At 45.1% G+C, this 26,426-nt stretch overlaps 1 protein-coding gene across 5 annotated transcripts in view; it reads left to right on the top strand.

Annotated features, from left to right (window-relative positions):
- igsf9ba (immunoglobulin superfamily, member 9Ba) overlaps positions 1–24,339 on the top strand; it is a 39,652-nt gene extending 15,313 nt beyond the window's left edge. For 2 of the 5 annotated variants that reach the window (XM_037267368.1, XM_037267367.1), the window contains 19 exons: positions 2,009–2,206; positions 4,725–4,871; positions 7,631–7,782; positions 9,138–9,255; positions 10,564–10,705; positions 11,247–11,392; positions 12,214–12,497; positions 12,568–12,687; positions 13,084–13,234; positions 13,985–14,108; positions 14,949–15,124; positions 15,202–15,428; positions 15,497–15,581; positions 15,662–15,823; positions 15,891–15,936; positions 16,772–16,858; positions 17,360–18,976; positions 21,923–22,056; positions 22,124–24,339. In XM_037267368.1, coding sequence (XP_037123263.1) covers positions 2,009–2,206; positions 4,725–4,871; positions 7,631–7,782; positions 9,138–9,255; positions 10,564–10,705; positions 11,247–11,392; positions 12,214–12,497; positions 12,568–12,687; positions 13,084–13,234; positions 13,985–14,108; positions 14,949–15,124; positions 15,202–15,428; positions 15,497–15,581; positions 15,662–15,823; positions 15,891–15,936; positions 16,772–16,858; positions 17,360–18,976; positions 21,923–22,056; positions 22,124–22,326 — 4,319 coding nt within the window. In that variant the 3' untranslated portion in view covers positions 22,327–24,339. Of the gene's footprint in view, positions 1–2,008; positions 2,207–4,724; positions 4,872–7,630; positions 7,783–9,137; positions 9,256–10,563; positions 10,706–11,246; positions 11,393–12,213; positions 12,498–12,567; positions 12,688–13,083; positions 13,235–13,984; positions 14,109–14,948; positions 15,125–15,201; positions 15,429–15,496; positions 15,582–15,661; positions 15,824–15,890; positions 15,937–16,771; positions 16,859–17,359; positions 18,977–19,825; positions 19,869–20,615; positions 21,106–21,922; positions 22,057–22,123 lie in introns of those variants that run through there. The other 3 variants (XM_037267370.1, XM_037267371.1, XM_037267369.1) reach the window with 3 other exon arrangements.
- The last annotated feature ends 2,087 nt before the right edge of the window (positions 24,340–26,426 follow it).

Raw genomic sequence — 26,426 nt, 5'->3', positions numbered from 1 at the left:
TCGTAGCCCCCCCATCATACTCCCTGAACGACTGGCGTGTTGTTATGGACAGCTGCCTGCTATTTGGACTTGAACAGATGTCTCTTATTGGTTCATGGGGTTTATCATAACAATATGAATAGAATTTTTTTTATGTCACTTTTTGGTAGTTTGTGTGCACTGTTATGCAATAAATCTTATAGCATCAGAAAATTAATTCAAGCATTTACTCGGCACGGTTTAACCTCGGTGCTGTTTTGAGTGATATTTTCAGTATCATTGAAGTGAAGTAAGTATATAAAGTCTAAAATAAACGACGCACCTTTTGACAAATTCTGAAAGATGAAAAGGAGACTCAGGGACAGTAAAAAAAAAAAAGTACATTACTGTTAATGGCGAGCTTATTTGGCGAGTTGTTAGCAGTTACACTTTTAGCCATATGCTAATTATGTTAGCCTGTGCGTAGTAAATAAAAAACAAAGAAGAAGAAATGGTTCTTAGTTTGAATTTGAAGCTAGAATGGTAAGAAACAAATGTGTTGTTGAGAGCATGAATATTCCCTCTCAATAAGTGCTCATAAACTCTTGCGGGCATCATCGTGAATCCATCAAGGAAATGAAATTGCTAAATGTTATGATCGAGCCACTGCTGATTGCGCCCCCTTGAGGATCCCCTAATGAGATTGGACAATTATTAGCCCTGGAACTCTTCACGGGATCCAAAAATAATGTCCAGCTAGGAACCAGAACCATCCTGAACGTCAGCACAGAAAACAACAAATTGACTCCCCCCCTCCCTCCCCCACCCACCAGTGGTAGCTTTGAGTTTGCGCTTGACGTCAAGTGACTCTATTTAGCCAAAGCAAACAATGTGGCCAGTGTGAAGTTGCAGAGGAAATCTGAACCATTCGCAAAGGCCTTGAATTCAAAAAGCCTTTGATATCTATCGACTATTCACTCATAGCAATGGTTTAAGAAAAAAAAAAGGACTGTTTAATGTCAGTGCTTTGCATTTCAAAACCTTCCCCCGGGCTAAATACATCCTGGCTTCAAAAAGAAAAGACCACCACTTTTGTGTGTTTGGCTTTTATCCTAAAAACATCAGGACGCTTTGTTGTATACTTCTATACATTTCAAAAATAAATGTTTAAAAGTTACATTGTCAGTGAGGACAATGATATTATGAAGTCAACGGAGGAAATTATGCATGGAAATACAACATAGCTTTAGTATTTTCTCTTTTGGTCAAGAGACACAATAGCAAAGCAGATTCCAGCAGATGAGTCTGGGAAAAAAAAAAAACCACACATAATTTGATTTAATCTGCTTCTGTTTCTGAACAGAATCTGCGCCGGCTGAAACGACCAAAGTGGATTAACTCTCTGACAGGATAATGCCGATTAAAATGATAAACACACTCGCTAAGTGATCCATATGGCCTTTCAGATACGGAGTCCAAGCTTTTGGTTAGTCGAGAAAATTCCAAAACAATCAAACAAAAAACAATCTTACAGGTCGTTGTCGAATCATTTTAGTTCCTCCTTCGGGACTCGTTTTGATCACCTTTTCAATTAAAATCTTGAGCCAACGGTTTGGGTGGAATCGGGAATCTTAGAATGTCTCAATATTTGGCTCTACCTTCACATCGAAATGTCAAAACGAAAAGATTGATGGATCGCAATGATCCCAACAATTATCTCATCAAGCATTATCCTACTAATGAAAGCTTCCACTTGCATTTTGTGAAATGTCAGCATGTCCCTTGATGGCACGGCTCAATGAAAGCGTGGTCTCGGGGGTGGTGGGGGAGCAAACTGGAGAAAATCCATTCCCGGAGTGATGGTTCTGCTGAGGCAGGTTGGACCGCGGTCGGGCCCGGTGGCAGCCGGCGAAGATCAATGCGAGCTCTTGGCAGCTTCCGTTCCGGCACCGTCCGCCAAACGCCGTGCCGCTTTCTCGTCCGTGTGCAATAAAATGTTTGAATGCAAGGGAGTCAATTTGTTGACGGAAGCGCCTAATTACGTCCTCAGGTGCCCACGGAGTGAGAGAGGAGCCCCGGTTTGTGACGGCGCGCGCCGGAGAGAGCGTGATCCTGGGGTGCGACGTGTCCCCTCCCCTGGATGGCCAGCAGCCCCCCTACGTGGTGGAGTGGTTCAAGTTCGGAGTGCCTATTCCCTTCTTCATCAACTTCCGCTTCTACCCTCCCCATGTGGACCCAGAGTACACCGGTGAGCGCAGACGGACACTCATCGTCACATCGTTCTGATCCGAACGCCAAGAATCTCTGAATCAACTCTTGATTCGTTTTTTATGGGATGTGTGTCCCCTAATTGCTATCCCTTAGAAAACTCTAATTCCAAAAACACAGACAGACACTCATTGTCACAAAACGGAGACCACTTTCTGATTCTAACGCCAAGAATCAAAAGAATGAATCAACTCTGGATTGATTCTTTGATTATTGGATGTGTGATCTATCCTTTAGAAAAGACAAATTCCAAAATCGCAGACGGACACTCATTGTCACAAAATGGAGACCACTTTCTAATTCGAACACCAAGAATCAAAAGAATGAATCAACTCTTTATTGATTCTTTGATTATGGGATGTGTCCCATAATTGGCATCCTTTAGAAAACACAAATTCCCAAAACTCAAACACACACAAACATAAAAAAGCCTCCCATCAGAAATAACTGACACAAATAAACGAGTGTGCGTGATTGATGTGTGAGTCACACAGTTGAGTGAAAGTAAAATCCACGCCTATTAGAGATGCATTACACGCCGCATGAATCGCATCATAACCTTAAAAAATAAATCCTCCTGTGCTGATTTAGTCGATGCGTCTGCGCGCCGCCTTCAACGCAGCAGGAAATTGCTTCCTCTGATGTTGCGTTGTGTGTGCGCGTGCGTGTGTATGTGTGTGAGACAAGATGGCGAGCTGTCAGAATGGGGTCACATTTATCCCCTCCCGTTGGTTCCTCTTTACCGCCTCGCAAACCCCACCCTCGGCTCTCAAAAGTGAGGCAAAGCATGGCTGCATTTCAAGTCTTGAATCTAAAAGTGACTTTGCATTTTTTTTTTTTATAAAAAGGGGATCCCTCCTGTGTAGCTCGGTAGTGCCGATCCTACGGGGGGGTGTCATTGTTGACTTGAGCCTTTTGACCTACAGCGGGTTTCCTGCGATGTGCAAAGTGGCGCCTTCAAAGCGTATCAGCGTCCACTTACCCAACGTGTGGGAGAATGGAGAAAATTATCTATACGTTCATTTGGTTGCTAACCAAAACAGCAGCACCTATTAAGGCTGCGCATCAGCCACATCCTCGACGTCAGTGACTCTGCCGAACTCTGGATTCCAATGAAAAAAAATCTCTTCCCGCTAAACGATACACTTTACCCCTCCCTCGCAGACTATATTATCTCCCCCTTCATTACCGCGCGCACTTGTCCCGCGGCCGTATGGAAATTACAGCATTTAAAAAACATCTATTTTTGTGCCGACTCAAAGCAAAGACTCCATCAATAATTCAGTCGGGCAGCTTGTGAGATTTTTAGCGTCTGATTCTTGGGCTCTGGGACAAGCTGCCGGCGTAAGAAGATCATATATCTTTCAACAACCCCCCCCCCCCCCTCCCCCGGGGTGTTCGGAGCGATGTGTGTGGAGGAAGCCACGGCCTGTAGATGTGAAATGATGTTTTGAAGGCAGACCAAACATTATTTGCGGGAAATAAACCTTTAGTTCCTTCATGCAACTGACTTTGAGGTTTCAAATAATTCTGGGAGAGGTGCTCCCAAAAGTTTTGTATTATACATGTTGCGAAAGCCCTCAAAATGATAATTAGGATGCATTGCGGTTCACTTGAGCAGCACCGACTCCCTTGATCTCAAAAAGACACCTCCCGCCCCGACTCAGCACTTCAATGGCCGACCCAAAAATAGACCAGACTTTTTTTTTTAAGACTGCCTTTTTTTTTTTTTTTTTTCTCTCCTCCTGCAAAACTGCAGTCGCTGCGCACCTCCCACTCCATTGATTTTGCGCTAACAAAAAAATGTCCCTTTTCCATCTAAACGATGGCGGCGATCCCACGGTCGATGCCATCGCGTGTTGCACAGTTCCGCAAGAATGCACCGGCACCTCTAAGAAAAAAAAAAGCGGGTCATATACGGCCTTTCGTTTACACATCAAAGTCTGCAAAGATGCTCCATCTCAGAACACTTGTCAAGCACAGCAGAAGCAAACGTTGTAGTCTGTCGGGCTGTCAAAGGCGGACCGCATGCTCGACAGACGGTCGAAAGGCGGCGGATTTCGGCAGGCTCGCTTTCTTCAACTTCTCCCTTCCCTTGTGATTTGCTCCCCGTTTGAATTCCAATTTAGCCTGAACGGTGAAGTAGGAGAGGGGTAAAAAAAAAAAGGAAAAAAATCGTTGTGTGTGAAACCGTATGCCGACTTTGAGATGGAAGGCTGTTTTTTTCCACCCACGCAGATACTTTTGAATCAGGTTAAATTGTGGCCTCCAGGAATGTGTCTGTTTTGCGGCCAGTTGGCCAATTTCACGTTTATTTGAGATGGAAAATAAACGTATTTGCATTTGACGCCGAGACGTCAGAGCCTGTCACCAGCCTGTCACCAGCCTGTGGACTCTGACGATTGCGCGCTAAAACCAAACTCATTGGTCGGTAATGATTCGGCGTCCCCTCTGGCCGATTTATTGACAACTGTGTTGTGTTTGCCACACGTCCGCAGGTCGAGCCTCTCTGCACGGGAAGGCCTCCCTGCAGATCGAGCCGGTGCGCCCGGAGGACCAGGGCTGGTACGAGTGCCGGGTCCTGATGCTGGAGCAACAGTACGACACCTTCCACAACGGCAGCTGGGTGCACCTCACGGTCAATGGTGAGTCTTCCGGCCTCAGGGAGTAAGATTCATATTTTTATGGAATATTATGACTATTTGAATGCTAAAAACGTCACATTTCATTTTTAGAATTATAAGTAATGTGACTACTACTAATACTGCTACTCATTGGCGGAGCTAGAATTTTATTTTCTGGGGGGAGCAAGGATATCAGGGGGTTAATAAAAAAATATCTTCAAAATATGCAGATAAAAATAGGGTTAGGTAAAATATGGGGAAAAATCTCTGAAAAATAAGAAAATACCCAAATGTCAATCATCAGACCTTATTATCGGGGGACAGTGCCCCCCCCCCCAGCTCCGCCATTGCCACTACTGCCACTAAACTTCTATTACTGCTACTACTCCTAGTTATAAAAATAACAAAAAATTATATCAATAACAATGATAATATTTATAAGAATTATCTGATGATGATACTACTATTATTTACTACAACCAATACTATAAGAATCATAATACCAATATATGATGACTATCATAAATTGCACTATATATGTAATCTTTTCACCTTTTATTGATTTTTGCTCATTTATAAAAGCATCCAGTCTTTAAAAGTTGTGGTCAAGGTCCCAGTGATGTGCGTTTTCATGAGACCGGTTAGAGTTATTGATTGTGGTTTGTTAAAGGCAGTTGTGAGACGTCGTCTGCGAGCTACTAAAGTGATGACTGGCTGGGAAAATAACATATCTGCACCTTTGCATTTCCTCGCCAAGGCCCCCCGAGCGCATTAGTAAATCCTATGCAGTGTACTGTGTTTTATGTGAGGAGTGCGTTTTAGCCAGCTTTCCTATCAAGCTGTATTTTTTGTTTTTTGTTTTTTGCAGATGTGTGCGATGCAACAAAAACTGCCTTCCCTGCACTATGCAGCATTTTTTACACGAGTAAAAATAAAAAGTTGTTAATTTTTCACAGGTCTCTTAACCTGTGTCATTCACACGTGTATTTCTGGTGGTTTTACAGTGCCTTGCCGATCTCCCCATTTGAATAACGGTGACAAGGTGCTGCTGTGGAATCGTGTACTGTTGAGGACCATTTATAAAACTCGCAGCCCTGCATAATCACGTTGGAGTGAAACATGCTGATGTGCGTGAAGGCTCATAATATATTTTACTTTTTTTCCCCCCGATGGCGTCGGCAAGCGTTACATAAAACGGCGCCGACACGAGAGCGTCCCCGTTTTCTGTCCCGCGCGGCGAGTGAATAGGTCAGACTGTTTTAGTTTTTATCAATGTCTTTTTGTTGTGCCGGGCATACTGCACCTCTGTCGCTTTACCTCATCAGTATTCACGCTCAGCGTCCTGCTGCGGAGCTCTTCACTCCCGTCAGGCCTTTCAACAGCAACTAATAATATCTCGAATAACGTCATCTAGACTTTTTTGTTGTGCGGATGTTGAGAATCAAGCATTCACGAGTTTTTTTTTTTTTTTTCCACTCGACTTTTTGTTCGGGTGAAAAAAAGGCAATAGGGCGGCAGCAAAGTCGTGGAGGAGTCGCCAAACGCTACGAATCCAGTTTGCTCTGAAGACCCCTTAGAAGAAAATATTACAATGTTGGCGTAGGTTCAGAGTGCTCACATCAAACAAGTGGTGCGAGGGAAGCAGGTGGCGTCCTCGTCCGCATCGCCTTTTTTGCTTTTTCTCCTGTTTACACACACGTAGACACACACGCTCACTCACACCTCCTTTGGAGTTCCTGTTCGGTGGCCTTCGCTTCCTGCCAAGCGGACGGCGCATTAGTGCCCACTCAGTGGCAGGTGTCAGATGGCGAGGCCTTGTGCCCGAAAAAGAACAGTGAGGCCAGTCTCCCTCCGGTCTGCCTCCCTCCCTCCCTCCCTCCCTCCCTCCTCCTCATCCTCTACTTCTTCCTCCTGTCTAGTCTGCCTGGTTCTTCCCTTAGCTGTGCTTTTCACGCATCACTCAGCTTTGCAGACATCAAGACAACACTCGACGTAAGGAGAAAAAAAAAACGTGTCATGGGCATTGACTGCCATTTTTTTTAGTCTTAGCATAAATATAGTGGACTGAGTTAACAAGGGTGAACGATCCTTCAGTTCAAAGCACAACAATGGGATGCAGACCTCGATTTTAATTGTGTACAATTGATGACAGTAGCGCTGCCGCAAGTAGGACGAAGTCGTGACGCCCGGTTGACTTTTTTTAAAACAATTTTTAAGTGGAGCGACTCCGGTGTTTCGCTGTATCTGACAATAGATTCCCAAGTTGACCGATGTACCCGCTGCGTGTGCCGCTCGCTTGCTTGTCACAGCGTGCTCGTTCCCACAAGAGGTACATGAGATTGGGGTCAGAAAAGAGAACAGGGTGGTTACGTCATAAAAGTAGCTCCGCCCCTAATTGGTCTTACGAGCATTTGCCCACATATCCCAATCAAATTTACTCGGAAAGAAAATCAAAGAGACAGACAAGTTGGTGTGACGCCGCGTGGCAACTTTCCCAGCAGCGAGCAAGTGGCCCATTTGTCGTCTTCCTTTTAAAATGAGCACACTGCCACTATTTATCATCTGAATTACTCATAGCGGAGGAAAAAAAAAATGGAAAGAAGGTTTATTGGCCCCTCGGGTTGCTGGTGATGAGCTTCTTCTCGGTGGCTGCCGTTGAAGCTTCAGAGAATCTTTGGGGTGATGCGAGGATATCGAGACTTCTTTTTTGAAGGAAAGTTTGTTGTGATTGGATGTGAGTAAATTTTGTCTGGTTTTTTTTTTATCTTATCTTCCAACAGCGCCACCGACATTTACATCGACGCCGCCGCAGTATGTGGAGGCCAAGGAAGGAGGCAGCATCATACTTAGCTGCTCCGCCCAGGGAAACCCCAAACCTGTAATCAGCTGGCTGAGGGAAGGGGAGGAGCTTGCCACCAACACTAAATATTCGGTAAAACGAAAATATTTGATGTAATTTTATTTATTTTGCAAAGAAGTCTAATTAATGTGAATGATTGACGGAGAGAGAACATCTTCATGTCCACCAATTGCCTTCACAAAAAAAAAAAAAAGATCTCCACTTATTGTTCATTATTAATTGCGGGCATTCAATTGTACTCATTTGACTGTTTCACTTAAATTTGAATTTTGAACAAATCCAGAAGTGAGCCGAGTGCTTATCCGCTCTCCTCTGATATTTTTCTTCCTGGGTGCTAAGAATCTTGTCCAAATGTTGGTGTGCGTGCATGTGTGTGTATATGTGTGTGTGTGCTAGTGTGTTTGCTCACCCGCATGCTCTCGCTTCCACAGAGACTCGCCAGAGAAATGCAGGAATGTGTCAGACAGGAGCTGGTGGAGGCGGACGGGTTTTAGGGGGGGCGGGGTTGTCATGGTGCTTGTTTTACTTAACTTTATTGCTTTATTTATGCACACGGAGGAAAAGGCTCCATACATTGAAGATGTTAAACAAAAGAACGGCCATATGTACAGTAGTCGAGTTTCGAATTGTCCTGCCTTCAGCGTTTTGAGGCTTTCCAATTAAAGTGCCTTCCCAAACAAACACCTGTTAATCTTCTGCTGTGTAACTGCCCCCCCCCCCCTCCAAATAAAGCCCACTTTAGATAAACACCTGCTGGTGCAGTTCTATAAATGAACACATTTCTCTAAATAATGCATCCTCCAAACAAAGTCGTTGTACTTGAGAAAATCAATGCCTTTCCTCCCAAACAAAAAATGCCTGGCATTTTCAGCAGTTATGTGAATAAATGCCTGAAATTGTCTAGTTCACAAAATAAACACGTCCCCCCTTCAAATAAATGATAAAAAAAAAGAGAGAAAATCGGTGGATAGTTCCTTTAATTCAGAAAAAAGTGTCTTCCTCTGATATGAATGCAAGGAAATTTCTCTTCAATTTTAAGTCGTATTAAAAGTCATCATAAATTGTTTCCCAGGCATCAGATTGCAGCTTTTCACTGTTTGTTTCACACTTTGACTCTCAGCCTGTCGCGCATAAACTGCGCGACAAATACGGAGCGTGAGTTAATCTTGTGACCGTTCAATCGCTTACAGCGTGTCAGACGGAGAATATGTGGCCGAGTTCCTCGAGCTTAGCTCCTTTCTCCCTCGGCTGCATAATACATTGACTACAGCTGTTTGTGACTTGAATGGACGCGACCTCACAACCTGTTGCATAATTTATAGAGGGATGGGGGGGGTGGGCGCTTCTCATATGCTCTTTTATTGGTTGTCATTGAGGCAGCTCAGCAACCGCCTCATGCAATGTTCATATAATTCTTTCTTTCTCAGGTGCACGACGGAAGCCTGACCATCCTCGGCATCACCCGCGACGACAGGGGCGCGTATACGTGCAGAGCCTACAGCGACCAGGGGGAGGTGCTTCACACCACCCGTTTGCTGGTGCAAGGTACGAGTCGGTTCACACTAGAAGGTTCGTGTTGGTGGCCCATAAACAGAAAAAGATTACATTTACAATAAGAACTTGAATAGTGAGCCACATGCTGCTTCACCACACCTAAAGCGCTCCCATTGGACGTGTGTTGTACTTGTTACTCTTTCCTCTCCATTAACTCCGATAGTCCGACATGTTGTGTCTCGTGTGCAGCTCACCTTCCTGAGAGGTTTGACGTAACGTAAACAACAAGCCCGGTGTTGTCTTAAAAACGCAACAACGAGGGAAGTGCTAGATTTTTTTTTTCTTGACTCTCTCTTGGGTCCGCGTATGTCCGCCTCGCCTGTCAAGGTTGGCCTGTCAGCACTCTGCCAGTCAGTCAGACTCTCTTTCAAGCGGTTGTTTTGAAACTTTTATGAATCGCATATTATGTGACAGCGAGATTTTGATTGGATTGACTCAAACGCAATTTTGGGGCCATTAATACGCTCTTATATTATCGCATACAAGAAGCAACAGAATCCAGCTTAAAAAGAAGTTCAACAATGTTCTCATTTATTTGGAAAGTGGGGTTTTGAAAAGAAAAAAAAAATTGCAATAATTATTTTAACAAGAAACATAGAGTTGACACACGAGTTGCCTTATCGGGCCACGAAAAATGATGTGACGGGCCGGATCTGGCCCCCCGGGCCTTAGCTTTGACACCTGTAACTTAAGGGACCCCAAAAAATTTATGCAATAACATTTTAATTGGTTATTTTAATTTTATTCTGCCACATGCTGGGTGAGTTTTCTTTACCAAGTTTCTCAGGTTTCACCCGATTGTGCCTCGTTGTGCCTGTCAGTCGTCCACTTTTATGCTCAACGCTGGAAACGAGCAGCAGGCTTTTTTTGCATCTGGCCCCGCTCACAAAAAGACATCTTACCTTTCATGGCTTCTGCTTTTATTTTCCCCTCTTTTCTTTTTTTTTTATGGCGAGTGAGTGTGCTCTCAAGGGGGACGGAAAGGTTACAATGTGAAGCACGCGCTAGCTCGACAAGCACAACCAACAGTGGCTGCCGTCCTGCGTTGTGTCATCGCTCTGGTGATTTGGAGTGGAAATGATGCATGTGCTCTCTGCAGAAGAACAGGTTAACTGTTGCACAAGTGTGACGTTAAATAGAACCGAAAAAAAAAATGGCAAAGAAAATATTTAACAAGCAGCTTCATTGTAGTGTGCTTAATTTAAGCTAATTAATGTCACTACAAACAAAACTACAATTCTGTGTTAAGAACAGCTGGTTGATGATAATATTATGGGTGAACAACATTTTGTGTTTCAGGGCCTCCGTTCATCGTGTCCCCGCCAGAGAACGTCACTGTCAACATATCCCAGAATGCATTGTTCACCTGCCAAGCCGAAGCGTATCCTGGCAACTTGACCTACACCTGGTTCTGGGAGGAGGATAATGTCTACTTCAAGAAGTAATTATATAAATATATTATTTTGCACATCATCAGTGGAAAGATCAGTTTTGTGTTGTAATTATTGTCAGAACCTTTCGCAATGTCAGCATCTTCTAAAAGAAAAATTTATTGTATTGTGCATACTTGTCAAAAAAGACAACTTCAGTTGTTTGACTTGAAAAATTGATCAAATAATGCCTGATTTAAAAATAATTACATATTTTGAATTTCAGACGAAATAGAAAAACTCTACAAACTAAATAAAAAATAAAAATATTAAGATAATGATTTAATCGACACGCTTGAGTTTAAATTTGGAAAAAATCATTCAATAAATAAAAAAAACCAAATTCTTTATTCATTTAAAGAAAATAAGTTTAAAATTAATGCAATTTATAATCCCTTTATTGAGTGCAATGTGTCAATTTTGTCACGATCAACTGTTAGACTCTCTGCTGCTCTCTTATGGCCTCTTCATGTAATTTAGAACGCTACACGCACATGTGTGAACTGGTCTGTGTGTGCGTTGAAATAAAACCATGCGTGTCGCCCCATGCAGTGATCTGAAACTGCGAGTGCGCATCCTCATCGACGGCACCCTCATCATCTTCCGGGTCAAGCCCGAGGACGCGGGAAAATACACGTGCGGCCCGAGCAACAGTCTGGGCATCTCGCCCTCGGCGTCGGCCTACCTGACCGTTCAGTGTGAGTGTTGCCGTGGCAACCGCCAGCGCCGCCGGTTGGGGGTTGGGTGGAGGAGGGGAACAGCGTGGAGCCTGCTCTATTATTTCTGACTACTATGCAGCCTCCTTCAAGGTTACGTCAAGACATGCTTTCACGGTGTCGCCGTCTTCATTACATTGGATTATGTTGTCCTTTTCATTTCATTAAGGCCCGTCATTTTCATTTCATATGGCTGCCATCTTCATTTCACGTGGCAGACATTTTCGTGTTAAGATGTAGCCGGTCTTGATTTCATGAGGTATGAAATTGATTTTCATTTCATCGTTAGCCATTTTTAGTTCACATGGCGGCCATCGTTTTTGTCATGTCTTCATTTTATGAGCGATCCATTTTTGTTTCCTGCATTTCCGATCCATTTTTGTTTCCTGCAAGAAAGAAGGCCTCTCTCTCAGGCTGGCTGCCTTCATCGTCAACCGTTGTGCGCTAGCCGAGCTAATTTGCTCCCCGCTTGCCTCCTGCCAGTCATTGATTACCGTGCTAAGCTATGTGGGAACGGAGCGCCGAGGGGGAATTGACGACTCTGCAGACACGGGCGCCCAATAATTTTTTTTTTTTTTTTTTTTTTAAACTCAGTTGTCCCAGACAATCGGTATTAACTGTACAGTATGTTTCAATGTCACATTTCAACACTTTGATTTATTCTCTTATAAACATGCCATTAACCCCGAAAGCATTGGGATTCTTGTAAAAAAAAAAAATATTGTCTTTAAATCTTATCTTTGTAGCGCTCCTCATCATATCGTGACTTCATTCTCCTAAAATGTCCACTTGATTCTCTCCAGACCCGGCCCGAGTGATCAATATGCCGCCAATCATCTACGTCCCCCGCAAACTGCCAGGCATCATCCGCTGCCCGGCCGACGCCAATCCACCCGTGACGTCGGTGAAGTGGGAGAAGGACGGCTACCCTCTGCGAGTGGACAAGTACCCCGGCTGGAGCCTGACGCCGGACGGGAGCATCCGGGTAGCCGAAGCCACCGAAGACTCCCTGGGCACCTACACCTGTGTGCCTTACAACGCCCTGGGTACCATGGGCATGTCCCCCCCTGCCACTCTGGTGCTAAAGGTACCACGTGGAGCCGCCAGTGGGTGCTCCCGATAGATTCTGATGCCAGCGTTTGTGTGTCCGCGTGAAGGATCCCCCTTACTTTAACGTGAGGCCTGGGGGGGAGTACCGACAGGAGGCCGGCAGAGAGTTAGTCATCCCCTGTGCTGCTTCTGGAGACCCCGATATTCCCAGCATCACTTGGAGGAAGGTGAGACAGAAATGACTTTTTTTTTTTGTTGTATTTGGATTTTGTTTGAGTAAAATTTCTGCTTCATTCTTGTATAATAGTCACTTTATTTTACGAACATAAAAATATCTTGAGCTGTCAAAATTATGACTATTTTTTATGAATTAATTAAATAAATTTGAAGAATAAATGATTAAAGAATTAAACTTTTTCCTGATAAATGTTGACATTGTCATATTAAATTTTTTAAAATTTTTGACAAACTTGTTTTTTAATTGTACAAATTTATGGAAAAATCTTGGAAAATTTTGCCTTTTTTTTTTATTATTATTTAACTTTTTGGGCCAATTTTACAAGTGGATAGTAACATTTTAACTTATTTTGGCTTATTTTCATTCCTTGAAAATCTACATGCAGGTTGGGAAGCCAAGCCGGAGCAAGCACAACATCCTCCCGAGCGGCAGCTTACAGTTCATGTCGCTCAGCAAGGAGGATCATGGCGAGTGGGAGTGTGTCGCGACCAACGTGGTCACGAGCATCACTGCCAGTACCAAGATCCTGGTCATTGGTACCATTACACACCCACACACACACACACACACACACACACACACACACGGCTCATCATCATCATCAGGTCTTGAAGTTGATTATCATGGCTCTCGGCCATGTGCTTTGTGCGATTCCCACGAAGCAGCGAGCAATAGACATCTCGTAATCTGCTCGCCTCTATCCAATTTGGCCGTGGGCGTCATTAAAATTTCATTTCATCTTATCTGTAATAGCTTTATGTGCCTCATTTGAAGACTCATTCTGTAATCAAAGCGTGGCACCGCTTTTTTTGTGTGTCCAGCCAGTGGAGCAAGGACGTCTTTACTGCAAACTGTAAAGTCACAGCCGGGCACATCGCATGGATGAGTCACAAGAACGGTTTGAGGACTAAGCACAGTGACTTTGCCTTTAAATCAGCACAACTAATGAGAGTCCCGTTCTAGTCTTAGTTTGCTTATTACATGTACCATGGTATGTGCAGTGCTAATGCTAAACTAACTTTGGTCCCCCAACTTAAAATAAGGCCAATTTTGTCTTGTATAATGGAAGTATTATTTGACCGTTTCCGCTTTATTGTTGTAAAATGACAGCATTCTTCCGAGAAAAATTGCATCTTAATCCTCAAATTATTTCAAATTTATTCTTGAAACGTTAATCGGTGCACATAACTACAATTATGACTCACTGGATTGATGAATACAAAATATGTCTTGTTTCTTTTCCTTTATGCTTTCTATTTGTGTGTGTGTGTTTATGACCCACTCAGGCACCAGCCCACACGCTCCCGGCAACATCCACGTTGTGCCCTCGACCACCTCCGCTAATGTATCCTGGGAAGCGGGCTACGATGGCGGCTTCGAGCAGACTTTTTCCGTGTGGTACGGTCCAGTGTGAGTGCATTTACTCGACTCAAGATTGAACCGAGAGACTTTACACGCATTGATTGGCAACATTCACTGAAAACAAGCTCAAGTCTCTCATATCCATGTGTGAGCATTTTTGATGTGAGATAATTACTGTCCCTATCTTTTCTGCACAACTCTGGTGGGGAAAGAAGGAGATGTTTATTCGAGGAAGGGTTTTTTGTGTGTGTGTGAATGGCACACTCGGTTATTTATTAGCGGAAGGAATGCGTTTACAACAAGCAATAAGACTCTGTTACTGCCTTTTTTCTTCCTTGGGGGGGAAAGCAAGTAAGGCGTTTGCTTTTTTTAAGTAGATAACAAATATTCATTAATTGTGCTTGGGAACTTGTTTACAACAGGCAATAATACTCGGTCAGCACTTGTTTTTTTTTGTATGGAAAAAGGGAGGCGTTTATTTGAGGGAGGTGTTTATTTTTTGAGCAGATGACAAGTAATATTTTGTACTGCCAAACATGATGCTATTGGTATGATCACAACAATGAAAGATAACGGCACAAAAAGGACTTTATGTCCCTCTGGGGGGGGAGGGGGGAGTTATTTTTTCATTACAGAGCTGGAAGAAAAAGAAGTTATAATCAGGTGACTGTAATATTGTTTCCCTTTCGTTAGTGACCTTATTTCCCTGGTGGATCACTGTAAGTAGGTCACTTGTGTGCGCAATCCAACTTTTAACCGTGACGCCCGCCAGTTTAAAAAAAAAAAGCTAAATATTACTCGCACGAGCAAACACCAGACACAAGCTATTGTATTATATTTAAAATCTTCTTAAATTCCGTGGTTTCTATTTCCTTCCGCCGTGCACAGGTCAAAGAGAGTGGACTTCGGTCCACACGACTGGCATTCCATGCCGGTTTCTGGTGCTCAGACGTGGTTGCTGGTGCCAGGGCTGGAGGCTGGGACAGAGTATCAGTTCAGCGTGCTGGCACAGAACAAGCTGGGCACAGGCCCATTCAGCGAAGTTGTGACGGTCAACACTGCAGGTGGGCTTAGGTTTGAGTGGCCATCGACACTCTGAATTTCAACAGTCCCAGAGTTCTGTTTGTCTGTGTTCCCCCAGGCTCTCCTCTGGGTACCCCAGAACCACTGGTGCTTCTTACCCCACCACGGTGCCTCACCGCAAACCGTACTCAGCACGGTGTCCTCCTCACTTGGCTCCCCCCGGGCAACCACTCCTCTCCCATCACCCGCTACATCATGGAGTTCCGCCTCGGGGAGCGATGGGAGACCCTGGACGACCTGATCCCGTCCACTGAGACTGAGCTAGTCGCCAGAGACCTGGTTCAGGTATTTGTCCATTTTAGTCGGGCAAATAGAAGGTTAAAGATCTTAGGTATGTTGTTTTCGGACACCAGGAGTCCTGGTATGAGTTTCGAGTGATGGCAGTCATGGAAGACTTGATCAGCGAAAGCAGTAATGTAGTGGGAGTGTCCAGCACGGGTCAGTATAAAACAAAAACTTACCGTAAAAATGTTGACCATGCAGGAACTGACTTTCTAACCTTCCATTCTGTCCCTCAGATCCCTTCCCCCCCGCGGAGGTGGCCGACGAGGGGCTGGCTCGCCCGTTGGTGGCGGGCGTGGTGGCAACGATTTGTTTCTTGGCAGCGGCCGTTCTCTTCAGCACTCTGGCGGCGTGCTTCGTCAACAAGCAGCACCGGCGCAAGCTCAAACGCAAACCAGGTCACTAACCGGCGTACGCTTTCGGTATCTCGCCACACGTGTTAACCGTGAACGTCTCCCCCTTCAGATCCCCCCTTGTCCGTGACACACTTCAGGAAGAGCGTGGAATCACCGTAAGTAAACGCTGACGTCCGCAGTCCTGCATCTTCTTTGGCGTTGGTGCCGGGATTTGCTCAACGCAGCATAGCGTAGCCTATCAATACCAAGATAGCAGACAAACATGCCCCCTAGTGGCTGTGGGGAGATTAGACAGGGACATGAACGCACGAGTCGGCTCTACTCCTCCGAATTAACAGTCTTCACACATCTACGTGAGTCAAGACGTACAAAAATAAGATGATGGTGAATGAGACTAGCCGTTAGCCTCGCTAGCTTCGGCCTTACCGATCACTGTTAGCACCACGCAATCGAGACCTCACTCACGTGTTACGGTGCAGATTTGACACCGTCAATGGCAGTGAATGAAGGTAAAAATATATATATTTTTAGAAATGTACACTATTATACTATTTATGGCTATCTAAAATAATATGCTAGGTGCAAAAGAACACGCACAGAGGTGAACGTGTGCAGATCACAAGCAGATTAAGAGTTCAAAGCAGCCTGGTCAGCATTTAAAGCACAATGTGGCCCAGGAGCAGCGTGTGTGTGTGTGCGTGTGTGTATTGATTTTGTATCTCCATGTGTGTTCTTTAACCTCAAACACTGTCCGCTCTCTGCATGACCCTCAGTGTTCAACACTTTTTTTAAGTTGTTTCTGCGCATTGACCGACCGTACAGTGTGTGTGTAATCATCTGTCTGTGTTTAAAAAAAAATAAAAGAATACAAGTGCACTGCAATTGGAGTAAAACAGGCTCATTTGTGACAATCGTATGCAAGCAGGCCTCCTCTACTTTTTGATACAGTTAAAGATGAACTAGGCCCGTGTTGTTTGTTTCCCGCCGCAGGCCTCCTCTCACCCCCTTGCCAGGGGTAGAGCCCTGCTGGGACGAGCCTGCCAGGAGCACTTTCTTGCCCCCGCCCGCCAGCCCCCTGTGAGTGTGCTGCACTGCACTGGCCTGGCATGCATGTTTTCATACAAACATGACCTTTTTTTGTTATGTTGCTTTTGCATGCCGAGACACTTTTGAGATACACGCACAGCAACTCGTCGTTACGCCGCTCTTGGTGTGGGCAGATTGAGGCTTTTTTTTTTTGTGTGTGTCATCCCTGCTTTGTTTGTTAGCTGTCTGACATCCTCAAGTTGCCATACGCTTGTCTTTACAATCATTTGTTGCATCTTAAAAAAAAAAAAAACACACGCTTTTGGTATAGCTGCTAGCAAAAGAGATCCAGTCACCCTGAAAGTCACATTGAAGGAAACTGCTGAAAAAAATTTCTTCTGTGTCCTTGAAGAAAAAAAAAAAATCTATCATAGGCTACACACAGAACTTTTACTTCTTCGTGAGCAATCCCACCCATGACAAGGCGCTTCAGAGCACCTCCGAATTGGCTATAACCTTTTTTTAACAGAGCCCCGTCTCTGTCCCATTCAGGTTGTCATCAGGAAAGATCAGCCCAGAGAGCTCGCCACCATCCCGGCCTCGCTCCATTTCTTCCGAGGGTTCCCACGGACCCGGGCTGTACGTCAGGAAACTGCCCAGCCCTCAGCGTGACAAGGACAAGGAGCTCTCCTTCTACAAGAAAACCAAGCGTGCCATAGCCAGCAAGAAGTACAGCGTCTCCAAACACGAGGCCGAAATCACCACGCCAATCGAGCTGATATGCCGCGGCCCCGACGGCCGCTTCGTCATGGAAACCAGCCCGCCGCCTCGTCGCATCCAGGGCTTCCCCTTTGCCGAGGAGTCCGACCTGTACCCCGAGTTCCGGCAGTCCGACGAGGAGAACGATTTCGACCCCGGGCCTCTGCCGCCCATCATGCCCACGCTGCGGCCCCAGCTGTCCCCGACATCTTCCAGCCTGGAGTCCACGCAGCCCCCAACCTACAGCCCCCACCTGCACAGTGCCATGGAAGGTATGAGCTTCGCAGAGGGCGGCGCAATCCACGCCTCGGGGCAGGCCCCGTCCGCTCGCTACAGGGGCTTCCCCCAGGGCCCCTTCTATGGGTATCTGGGCAGCCGCATCGAATCAGGGATCCCGCCGCCATTCTACATGCCCGACGTCAGCCCGCATAGCTCCGCTCTGTCCTCCCCGCCGGGCACCGCCGAGGGGCCCTTTGGCTATCCCTCTATCCCCGAGGAGAGCGGAGAGATGGAGCACCATCAGTACACCGCCTCCGGCCATTCTCTGTCTCACAGCCCTCCCCCTCGCTCACCTGAAAGTTGGCAGCCTCACGCGTTACCCTTCCTGGGTCTGGAGGGTCCACGCTTCATGTTCGCCTCGCACCATCCTTTACATCATCCTCCGGACATGGCCGAGCCGCCCTCGTACGCCTCTCACTCGCTCCCGCCCAGTCGCCTCCACCTTCCTCCCATGACGGATCCGACTAGCCCGAGACTCCTGCAGCTGGAGGTCCCCGTGGCTCCCCCGGGCAGAGCCGGGCCCCCGGGTCCTCCGGCTAGGCGTTTAGCTATGCAACAGGCCCAAAGTCTCGGCCAGCTCAGACACACGGCCCACGGAGTGGGCGTACCAGTGTTGCCTTACCCTGACTCGGCAGCCCGCGCAGGGAGCCCAAGCACAGCCCCCAGTAGTAGCCCCCAGTCTTGGCTCAGCCCGAGGGCGGGGCGCCGAGCCGACCCCGGCCTGCCCCCCTTAGTGCTCCAACCCTCCCGCCTGTCCCCGCTCTCTCAAAGCCCGCTTAGCACCCAGCCGGGTTCTCCGGATATTCTCGTGCGCCCGCCTCCACGCCCCGGCATCCTCCGCACCTCTCGGTCTCTGGAGATGGCCGAGCTCAGCCTGCAGACCTCGGCCGCCGTCTCCCGGAGGTCCTCCCTGACCGCCTCGCCCACTTCGAGTCAGGGCGGCAAGCAGGCCGGCCCTGGTTACCACGCCGCCCACATGTCCTACGCCTCCACGGCAGCCAGTTACCCCTCGCAGTCCCCCTCTCCCCCGTCGGAGGGCAGGGACGTTTTCGGGCAAAGGCCATCCCAGAGAAGGACAGAGGAGGAGATGCTACCCTCAGAACCTTCCCAGCTCCAGGTTTCAGCCTCAGGGTAGGTGATCCTTCCACCTGTCTGCTCTATATTTTCCAAGCCAATATGACTTCAATGGCTCCGTTAAGATGCAATTAGGACGCATATTGTTCCTTAATATGCAGAAGGCATGTAATAGCATTGAGCACGCATATCTTAATCTTTTCGTCCTGCGAAAAAGTCCATTTCAAATCGACAATGTACTTTTGATAGCACATTTTTTGGATAATATTGACCCATAAAATAGAGATTCATATACATAATAAAACAAAATGTAGCGAAACCTTCAGCTGAAGCATTTTAGCGATTACTACAGGTAAAATTAATTTTGAAACTCAGTATAAAAGTTAAACACAAATTTGTTGCCATCAGGTGTAATACAGATAGAAATAGTCAATTACGGTAACTGTCTTTACAACAATTGTCTTTATAGATACCACTGTTGAGATCATAAGCGTAGCAAAATATCAATATCAATGATAAGTATCATACTACTCAATTGTATATTTTCAGATTTATTTTCATGTCTGTAGTTGGTCCTCGGTTACCTTGGTTAATCTTTGCATTGGGAAGAAATTACCTCGCCACTCGGTTACAACTGAACGGTGCCTTCGGGTGCGCCTACGGAAAGGACAACTTTGGATTTGTTTCCAAAAACATGCTAATACCAATACCATACGCGGTAATTCAGTTACAAAAATGTCGTATATATGACCCCGTGTTGTTAGCGGCCCCTTTCGCCAAGCATCGAGCCAGGACCGGCTGGTGCGTTTCAATGGTCCCCAGACGGGGGAAGTTGTAGCAGTGTATAAGACTGCTGTTTGCTAGCGGGGCGAGGGTCTTACCTGATTTGTCTTTGATTGATCTCAGCTATCTGGGCAGCGTTGTGACCCGGCCCACCACGCCGCAATAGGTAAGGGTCGGACCCATGTTTGACAGGGGAGGGGGTCAGCAGGTGGAGGGCTCGAATCACTCTCTCCTTTAAAGGGGAATCGCTTTGGGTGGTGCCTCTGTGCTGGATTCAAGTGAGCGCCATTTTTTGCTAATACTGTAATCATCATGGCCGCAGGGCGCATTTGTGTCTTAAGGCCAATGTAAGCCTGCCGTGGCACAAGTTGCCGCCATTAAAGGCTTGCCAGTGGCTTTGCTTGACATGTTTACCTGTGCATAAATAATTAAAAAAAAGAAAAACAAACAGCCTTGAATCAATAGAGGACGCACTTGAATGATAGAAAGGAGTATTCCCCTTTAAAGATTTGTTCCATGTGCAAAATGCCATGCATGCATTCTCTAAACTTCTCTCTATACGACCAAGCAAATAACAAGACGAACTTGACTTCTCTCTCACATTTGTGCTTTCTTTCCTTCCTTCCGTCATGTGAGCGTTTTTTTTAATGGCCATCCTCCTTCTTTGCCGTCATGTGACTCGTCCCTCTTAACGGCCATTTTCCTCTTCCTGCCATCTCCTCCCGTCGGCATGGTGAAGCCTCTTGTGCCGCAGTGTTCATGTCGATCGACGTGTGCTGTACCGTGTTCGTGTCTATATGGAAAACGTGCTGCGCTTGAAGCCAGCACGCTGTGACACCCCCCCCCCCCCCCCCCGTCCCCCTCCCACACCGCCCCTCTCTGCTAATACCTCTTGCTCTCTCTCTCTCTACAGCAGCAAGCCATGGACGCCATCCCTAAAAAGATCAGTTAATCCATGTGGGGCTCCACAAACTTGACCTCACTCCACTCAATACGGCCCTTTGGCTCCACTTTGAGCCTCAATTGAACTCATTCACTACCATGGACGGCTAAACACGTCAAAAATCCGTTCCAACTGGGCTGGCAATGAATGAGTTAAATGTTAGCTAATTAAGTTGTAATAGCTCTAAATAAGTGAAACTACACCAACTCGATCCTTTTTTGTCAAGACTGGAAATGTACTTATTAAAGGTGTATCTATCCATCGTGTTCCAAGGATGGGCTTTTAAGGGCATGTGGGCGGCCATTTTGCTGGTTTGCAATTTGTTCTTGTTCTGCAATGTGTACAAATGGACATCAAAGCAGAGCAGGACAGGATTTTTTATTTTTTTTATTTTATTATTGCTGACTACAACTGACTCTTTAGCCTGAACTGGCTGCCAGCCAATCACAAAGCACATACAGCTAAAAGAAAAAAAGTATGTGAAGCTTTAACAAGATGCCACGACTAGTTACAGGCTACTAGTTGTTAAATACTAGTTTCGGCTCACTGTTTCCATACCAGGGTTGAGCGGAATACTGACTTTTAACAGTGTCTAATCAAAGAATTTAGCCATTCGATACATTGCATGCCAACAAGATGCCGGCCCACATGTCGTGATTTCACTAGAGTAGACATTTCTTTTTTTCCCCATCTCAAATCTTTTAATAAATACAATTCCAATGATTTTATCTGTGTAATTAAGGATCAATTCCATAATAGGTGTGTCAATCATGAAATCAAAATATTTTGGCTAATCTGCCACCTTTTTTATTCTCTGTCCATCCTTATTAAGACATATTCATTATTTTTTTTACCATGAATAGGAAGTGATCAATTTAGCTTTTCTGAAGCAGTCATTATGTAAAGGCTGAAACCCTCATGGCATATTATTTTTTTATGAACAGAAACCAAATTGTGATTTGTATCAGCAACAAATTTACACTGCACCTAGATTTCAATCCGAGCAATTGACGGCGGGAATCAAGTCCTTTGTGTAACGACTGCTTCAAGTGTGTCAACTGTTCCTCTCCGTCTTTTATTGTCCCACCTGGTTGTGTCTAACGCTTATCATCCGTCAGTGCTAATATAGTCTGTGGAGTTTTTCAGACCACTCAGTAGCAGTGCGACCGGTGTGCCGCCATTATTCTGTATTTTCACTCTACGATGGCTCCGAGTGTTGGATTAATGCGAGGACGCCGTGTGGTGTACCTCTCTCTTTTTCTGTTTGCTCTTCTCAGGGAGCCTCTAGGTGGGGCTAGCGATGCTGCTGCTGGGTCTGAGAGTCTCCCGGCATTGCTACACCACTGTATCACTAAAGCTAAGGGAGTGGCCACCAACAATAATAACAACGCGACCTCTGCGAGGAGAACCGGTAAGTTTTGGTCATTATCGGTGAAGATAATTTTTCGGATCCTAGATCAGATGTCCTCCCATCTCAGGTGCGACTCCCTCTCAGACCCAGCAGCCATGTCAGACGCCCCACGGGGACGAGTTACTCGACCGAACGAGAAAACGGCAAACCAAGAAGAACCCCTATCTCTATTTGGCCTCCTTGCTGCATCGCGGGCACTCCGAGGAAGACCAGACGGGCATCCTGACCGGCGCCGACTCGGAGGGCCCCAATTACGGGACCCTCCGCTGACCCGAGGGGCCTGCCAAGCTGTTGAACTCCATTTCAAGCCCGCTGTGCCCCCCACCCCACCACCACAACCCAATCTTAGTATCAACCCGATAGCTTTCGTATGATCTCTCGAGCTGATGGGGGTTCCAACGGAGGCGTCGACGTGAGTACATGAACATTTAGTTTGGCTTCCCTCCATCTCACTTGAAAAGATATATCATGTATATAAATAGTCAAAACAAGGGAGTGAAGTTCCGTACTACAGTAATAAAGACGTTTTTTTTTTCACTCACGCGGGAGGGGGCGGGCAATGTGGTTCCATATATTTTTTCCAGTGATACAGTGTACTGTTATGCCCGGTGCAACCACTCACCAACTTTTCCTACAATACAAATAGTGTCAGTATTTAAACACAGGGTTCTTACCACCAAATATACCTCAGAGTAAACGCAGAGTTGCTGTAATTCTTGTGGTATACTGTACGTACTTGACCTTTTTACATACGGAGAAGAAAAAAAAAGAATATTAAGGTTTGGGTCACGCGATGTGCTCGTTTTTCTGTTTTGTTTTCCCCGACACGTTAGCTAGCGTATGGTTCTCGCTATTAGCTTGTGTTTATTTAGCGGTACTATCCACTTGAGACCGTGTCTTAATGTGTCGATGTTACGAGGACGGACTCGCCGACGGTCGGGAGGTTTTAGACGAACAGGGTGACCAATCGTAAAATGTTGACATGGATGAATTTCACTTGGTGGCACATCTGGAGGTGCCTTTTTTTGCCTTTGCGCTCGTCTTTTTTCTAGCTTCGACTTGCCTTTTCCGTCGCCTTCTCGCATTAGTCTCGTCGGGAAGGACTCCAATACTACTGTTCTGTTTTATGCCAGAGAGGAAGCATGACTCCTTTTTTGTTTTCTTTGTTGGCTTTTTATAGTTTTCACCGCGCATTTCCGAGTAGACGTGAAATGCGCAGGGCTACCAAAAGGGAAAAAAAGGCAAATAAATAAACTAATAAATAAAAGTTCATGCAGACGGAGTAAAGGTGCTGCATGTTCAGTAGAAATTTAGCAAGCATACAATTGCCTCATAAAGCTGGAAAGTGCTAAAAGCAATGAATTCAATACAGCGGACCCTCGGGACTCAAGTTATGAAAGAAGTTCAACACAGTTTTTCACAATCTTAATATATAATGATCCAAGTCTATAGATATTATTGATCACACACATCTAAGACTTGACTAGACAGTCTGCTACTAGCTAAGCAGCACCTAGCGACACACATAAAAACGTTAGCATGGAAACTTTAACGAGAGCACGGCATAATTAATGACGATTAGCATTGCGTTGATTAGCATAGCATTGAATTATTGTGTGCATCAATAGGTAATTCCCTGTAAATGCAGAAACAGAGTAGCAGTGGCTCACTAGCAGCTAGTGCTAGCAACTGAGGCTAACGTCAACTCCACCAAAAAGTCTGAAAATACAAATAGTTGTATGTATATCACGTCTTTGGCAATGTTTTGATGTTTTATTACTGTCATTTTCATTTGTCTCTTTGGCTTATCATTATGGATACACAAAAAAAAAAGCCAAAGAAAACAAACGAACCACCCTAAAACATCACATTTGACTTCCGTCCAAGTCCCGGGGGTCCACTGTGCTTAACCGCAACCAACAGCACGACTGTTCAACAACCATACATTACTTTCCAGCTACTACTCTGTATGTTTGTTAATTTTCTAACACTAGCCGATAATGAATGTACGTTTTTCGCTGTACAGGAAATGAATGTCGCGATGTCGCAGTGCATTGAATGACCGTTGTTTTCTTCTTTTTTTGTTTTTTTTAAAGCGCAGCCTGCATCCAGGCCAAATCGTTCGGTACTGTTAGGCCCCTTTACGAGCTCTCTTTTCCTTTAAATACTTTTTTCAATCATGCAAATATGCCACAGATGAGAAGTCAAAGCTGATGGTTGCCTGAAAGTGAGCACCCACGCAAATCGGTATATGAAACGCAAATTTAAGAAGAACGGAAAAAAGATCTATATTTGTTATGTACTGTACATGTATCGTATTTGTAAAGAGAACCCGCGTTTTACGGGAAGACCTTCTTGTAATGAGGATGTACAAAAATGACGAGATGTAGAGAGAGAAATTAGATTATATACGGTAAATATATTAAACACTCAAAAAAAAAACAGTATTTGCTTACAGTACGGCTTTAAGTGGAAATATTTAAAGGTGCCTCGTTTGTCACGCTTTTAGCGCACATGGTTTTACCCCCAGAGGAGTGAACGTAACAATGTTAGCAACGTACGATGTATTGCTTCTGCTTGTATATTTCATCCCGTGAAAATGTTAAGCTCCGCAACTTCGATAGGCGCTTTCACGCAGAGCCTGCAAAATTCCTGCAACAGAGTTGTGACAGTAGGGCTGGGTGATGTGGCCTCAAAAGTCAAATCCCATCAATCAAATTTCCTATTTTAACCAATTTTAGCGAAATGATGATCTCTGAATTTACTCACAAAAAATTACATGTTAGCCTTTTAGCTAATATTCGTTAGCATGAGTGGCAGTAAGTGGACACACAGGTTCATTGTAACTTCTGCCATCTAGTGGAAGAGTGTGTAATTGTTCTACATGTCAATATAAGTCGCGAACAAAGATAGTCCACCTAAGATTCTCTTTAGAAAAAAATAAAAATCCCTCTGATAAATCTAAATTTGCTCAGCGGCTGAAGCGTTTACGAGCGTGTCAGCGGATTCTCAGCACTCTAACTTGGTGCTACGTTCAAAACTTTGTGGTGCTGTAGATTAGAAAACTACAACCTCTTTTTTGTTTGTGTTTCTGGTGGGGGAAGGGGGGTTGCTAAAACTAGAGCCGTCAATCATAACCGTGTTGATTACAATGGTGACGATAAACCATACTGGAAAAAAAGAAATTGTGTACGCTTCCGAAACGTGGGCCAAAAAAGACCCCAATTAGATTTGTGATCTTCAAATGACCTCAACATGTTCCTATAGCGTGTGTATGTGTGTGCGTGCGTCCGTGCTTCCAAGGTACCCTCTCGAAAAAGTAGTGCTGATATTGAGTGGACTCACTTGTAGGTCTACCATCTCACGTTAGCAGCTATTTTTTCTCAAGCACATCACTGCAGGGGCGTCTCTCGCCACACCACTATCGATGGAACCTTTTCACGATGACGTCACACCGTGTCCGCACTTTCGCAGATGCTTTTTAATCCACGCACTTCCCACAATTTATAACCGCAATGATTCTACAGAGTTCCAGAGTTCAAAACAAGCTAAAAAAGAAATGACTTTTTTGTTGTTGTTGGCACAAGTGAAGGGAAGTGCAGGAGACGGTGGTGTGACGTCACGTCGCAAAGGGTCGTCGTACTGTACCGGTTAGCCACATCCTCTTCTTCTAGAAACGGATTTCGTCTTCCGAGATCTTTTTTTTTTCTCTTGCATTCTCCAAAAGAATCTTGTACAGCGTTAAAGATGGCTGCTTTGGACGTACTGTCAGCTCCGTTGTTTTTGTTTTTCGGTCACAACTTCTCTGCTTCACTAGCTCCTGTCGGAAGTTGTTACTTTCTGAAACAAATGATACAATTCTTTTTATTGTATTAATCTTGCATGTAGAGACAATACCAACCTTTAGCAATCATTCACGGACATCTGAGCTGGTTGTTAAATGGACAGAAAGCTAGAATAATATGTAGTTTTTTCTATATTCTCTGTTTTTTATGTGTACCAGCACTGAGGAACTAGAATGTATTATGATTATGATTCTTATTATTGTAGGCTACAATAAAAAAAAAAAAAGCACTACATTGTTAACTGTTTTAGCGTAAAATGCTCATAATCAAGCAAGTAAGCCACGTAGTGCTTCAGAGGAACATTTTCCATTCTCCACCCGTCCACCTGACTCTGTGCTGTACATCACGTTTACATTCTGTTTCCGGGTGCAAAATCCACATTTGTAAATATCGTGGCGCAATGAACTCGTTTATTTACTCTTTTGTTGTTCCGTCATGTCATCAGGTTTAACATGGACACATTGTGAGCAATTAACTCATACTGTATGGTGCTGTACCAAAGCCTTATGTATGATATTTGTATTA

The sequence above is a fragment of the Syngnathus acus genome, chromosome 13, assembly GCF_901709675.1.
Source record: "Syngnathus acus chromosome 13, fSynAcu1.2, whole genome shotgun sequence".
In the NCBI taxonomy this organism is placed as follows: Eukaryota; Metazoa; Chordata; class Actinopteri; order Syngnathiformes; family Syngnathidae; genus Syngnathus; species Syngnathus acus.
Note: the sequence above shows the minus strand (reverse complement) of the source record. Positions and strands in the feature narration are given on the sequence as shown.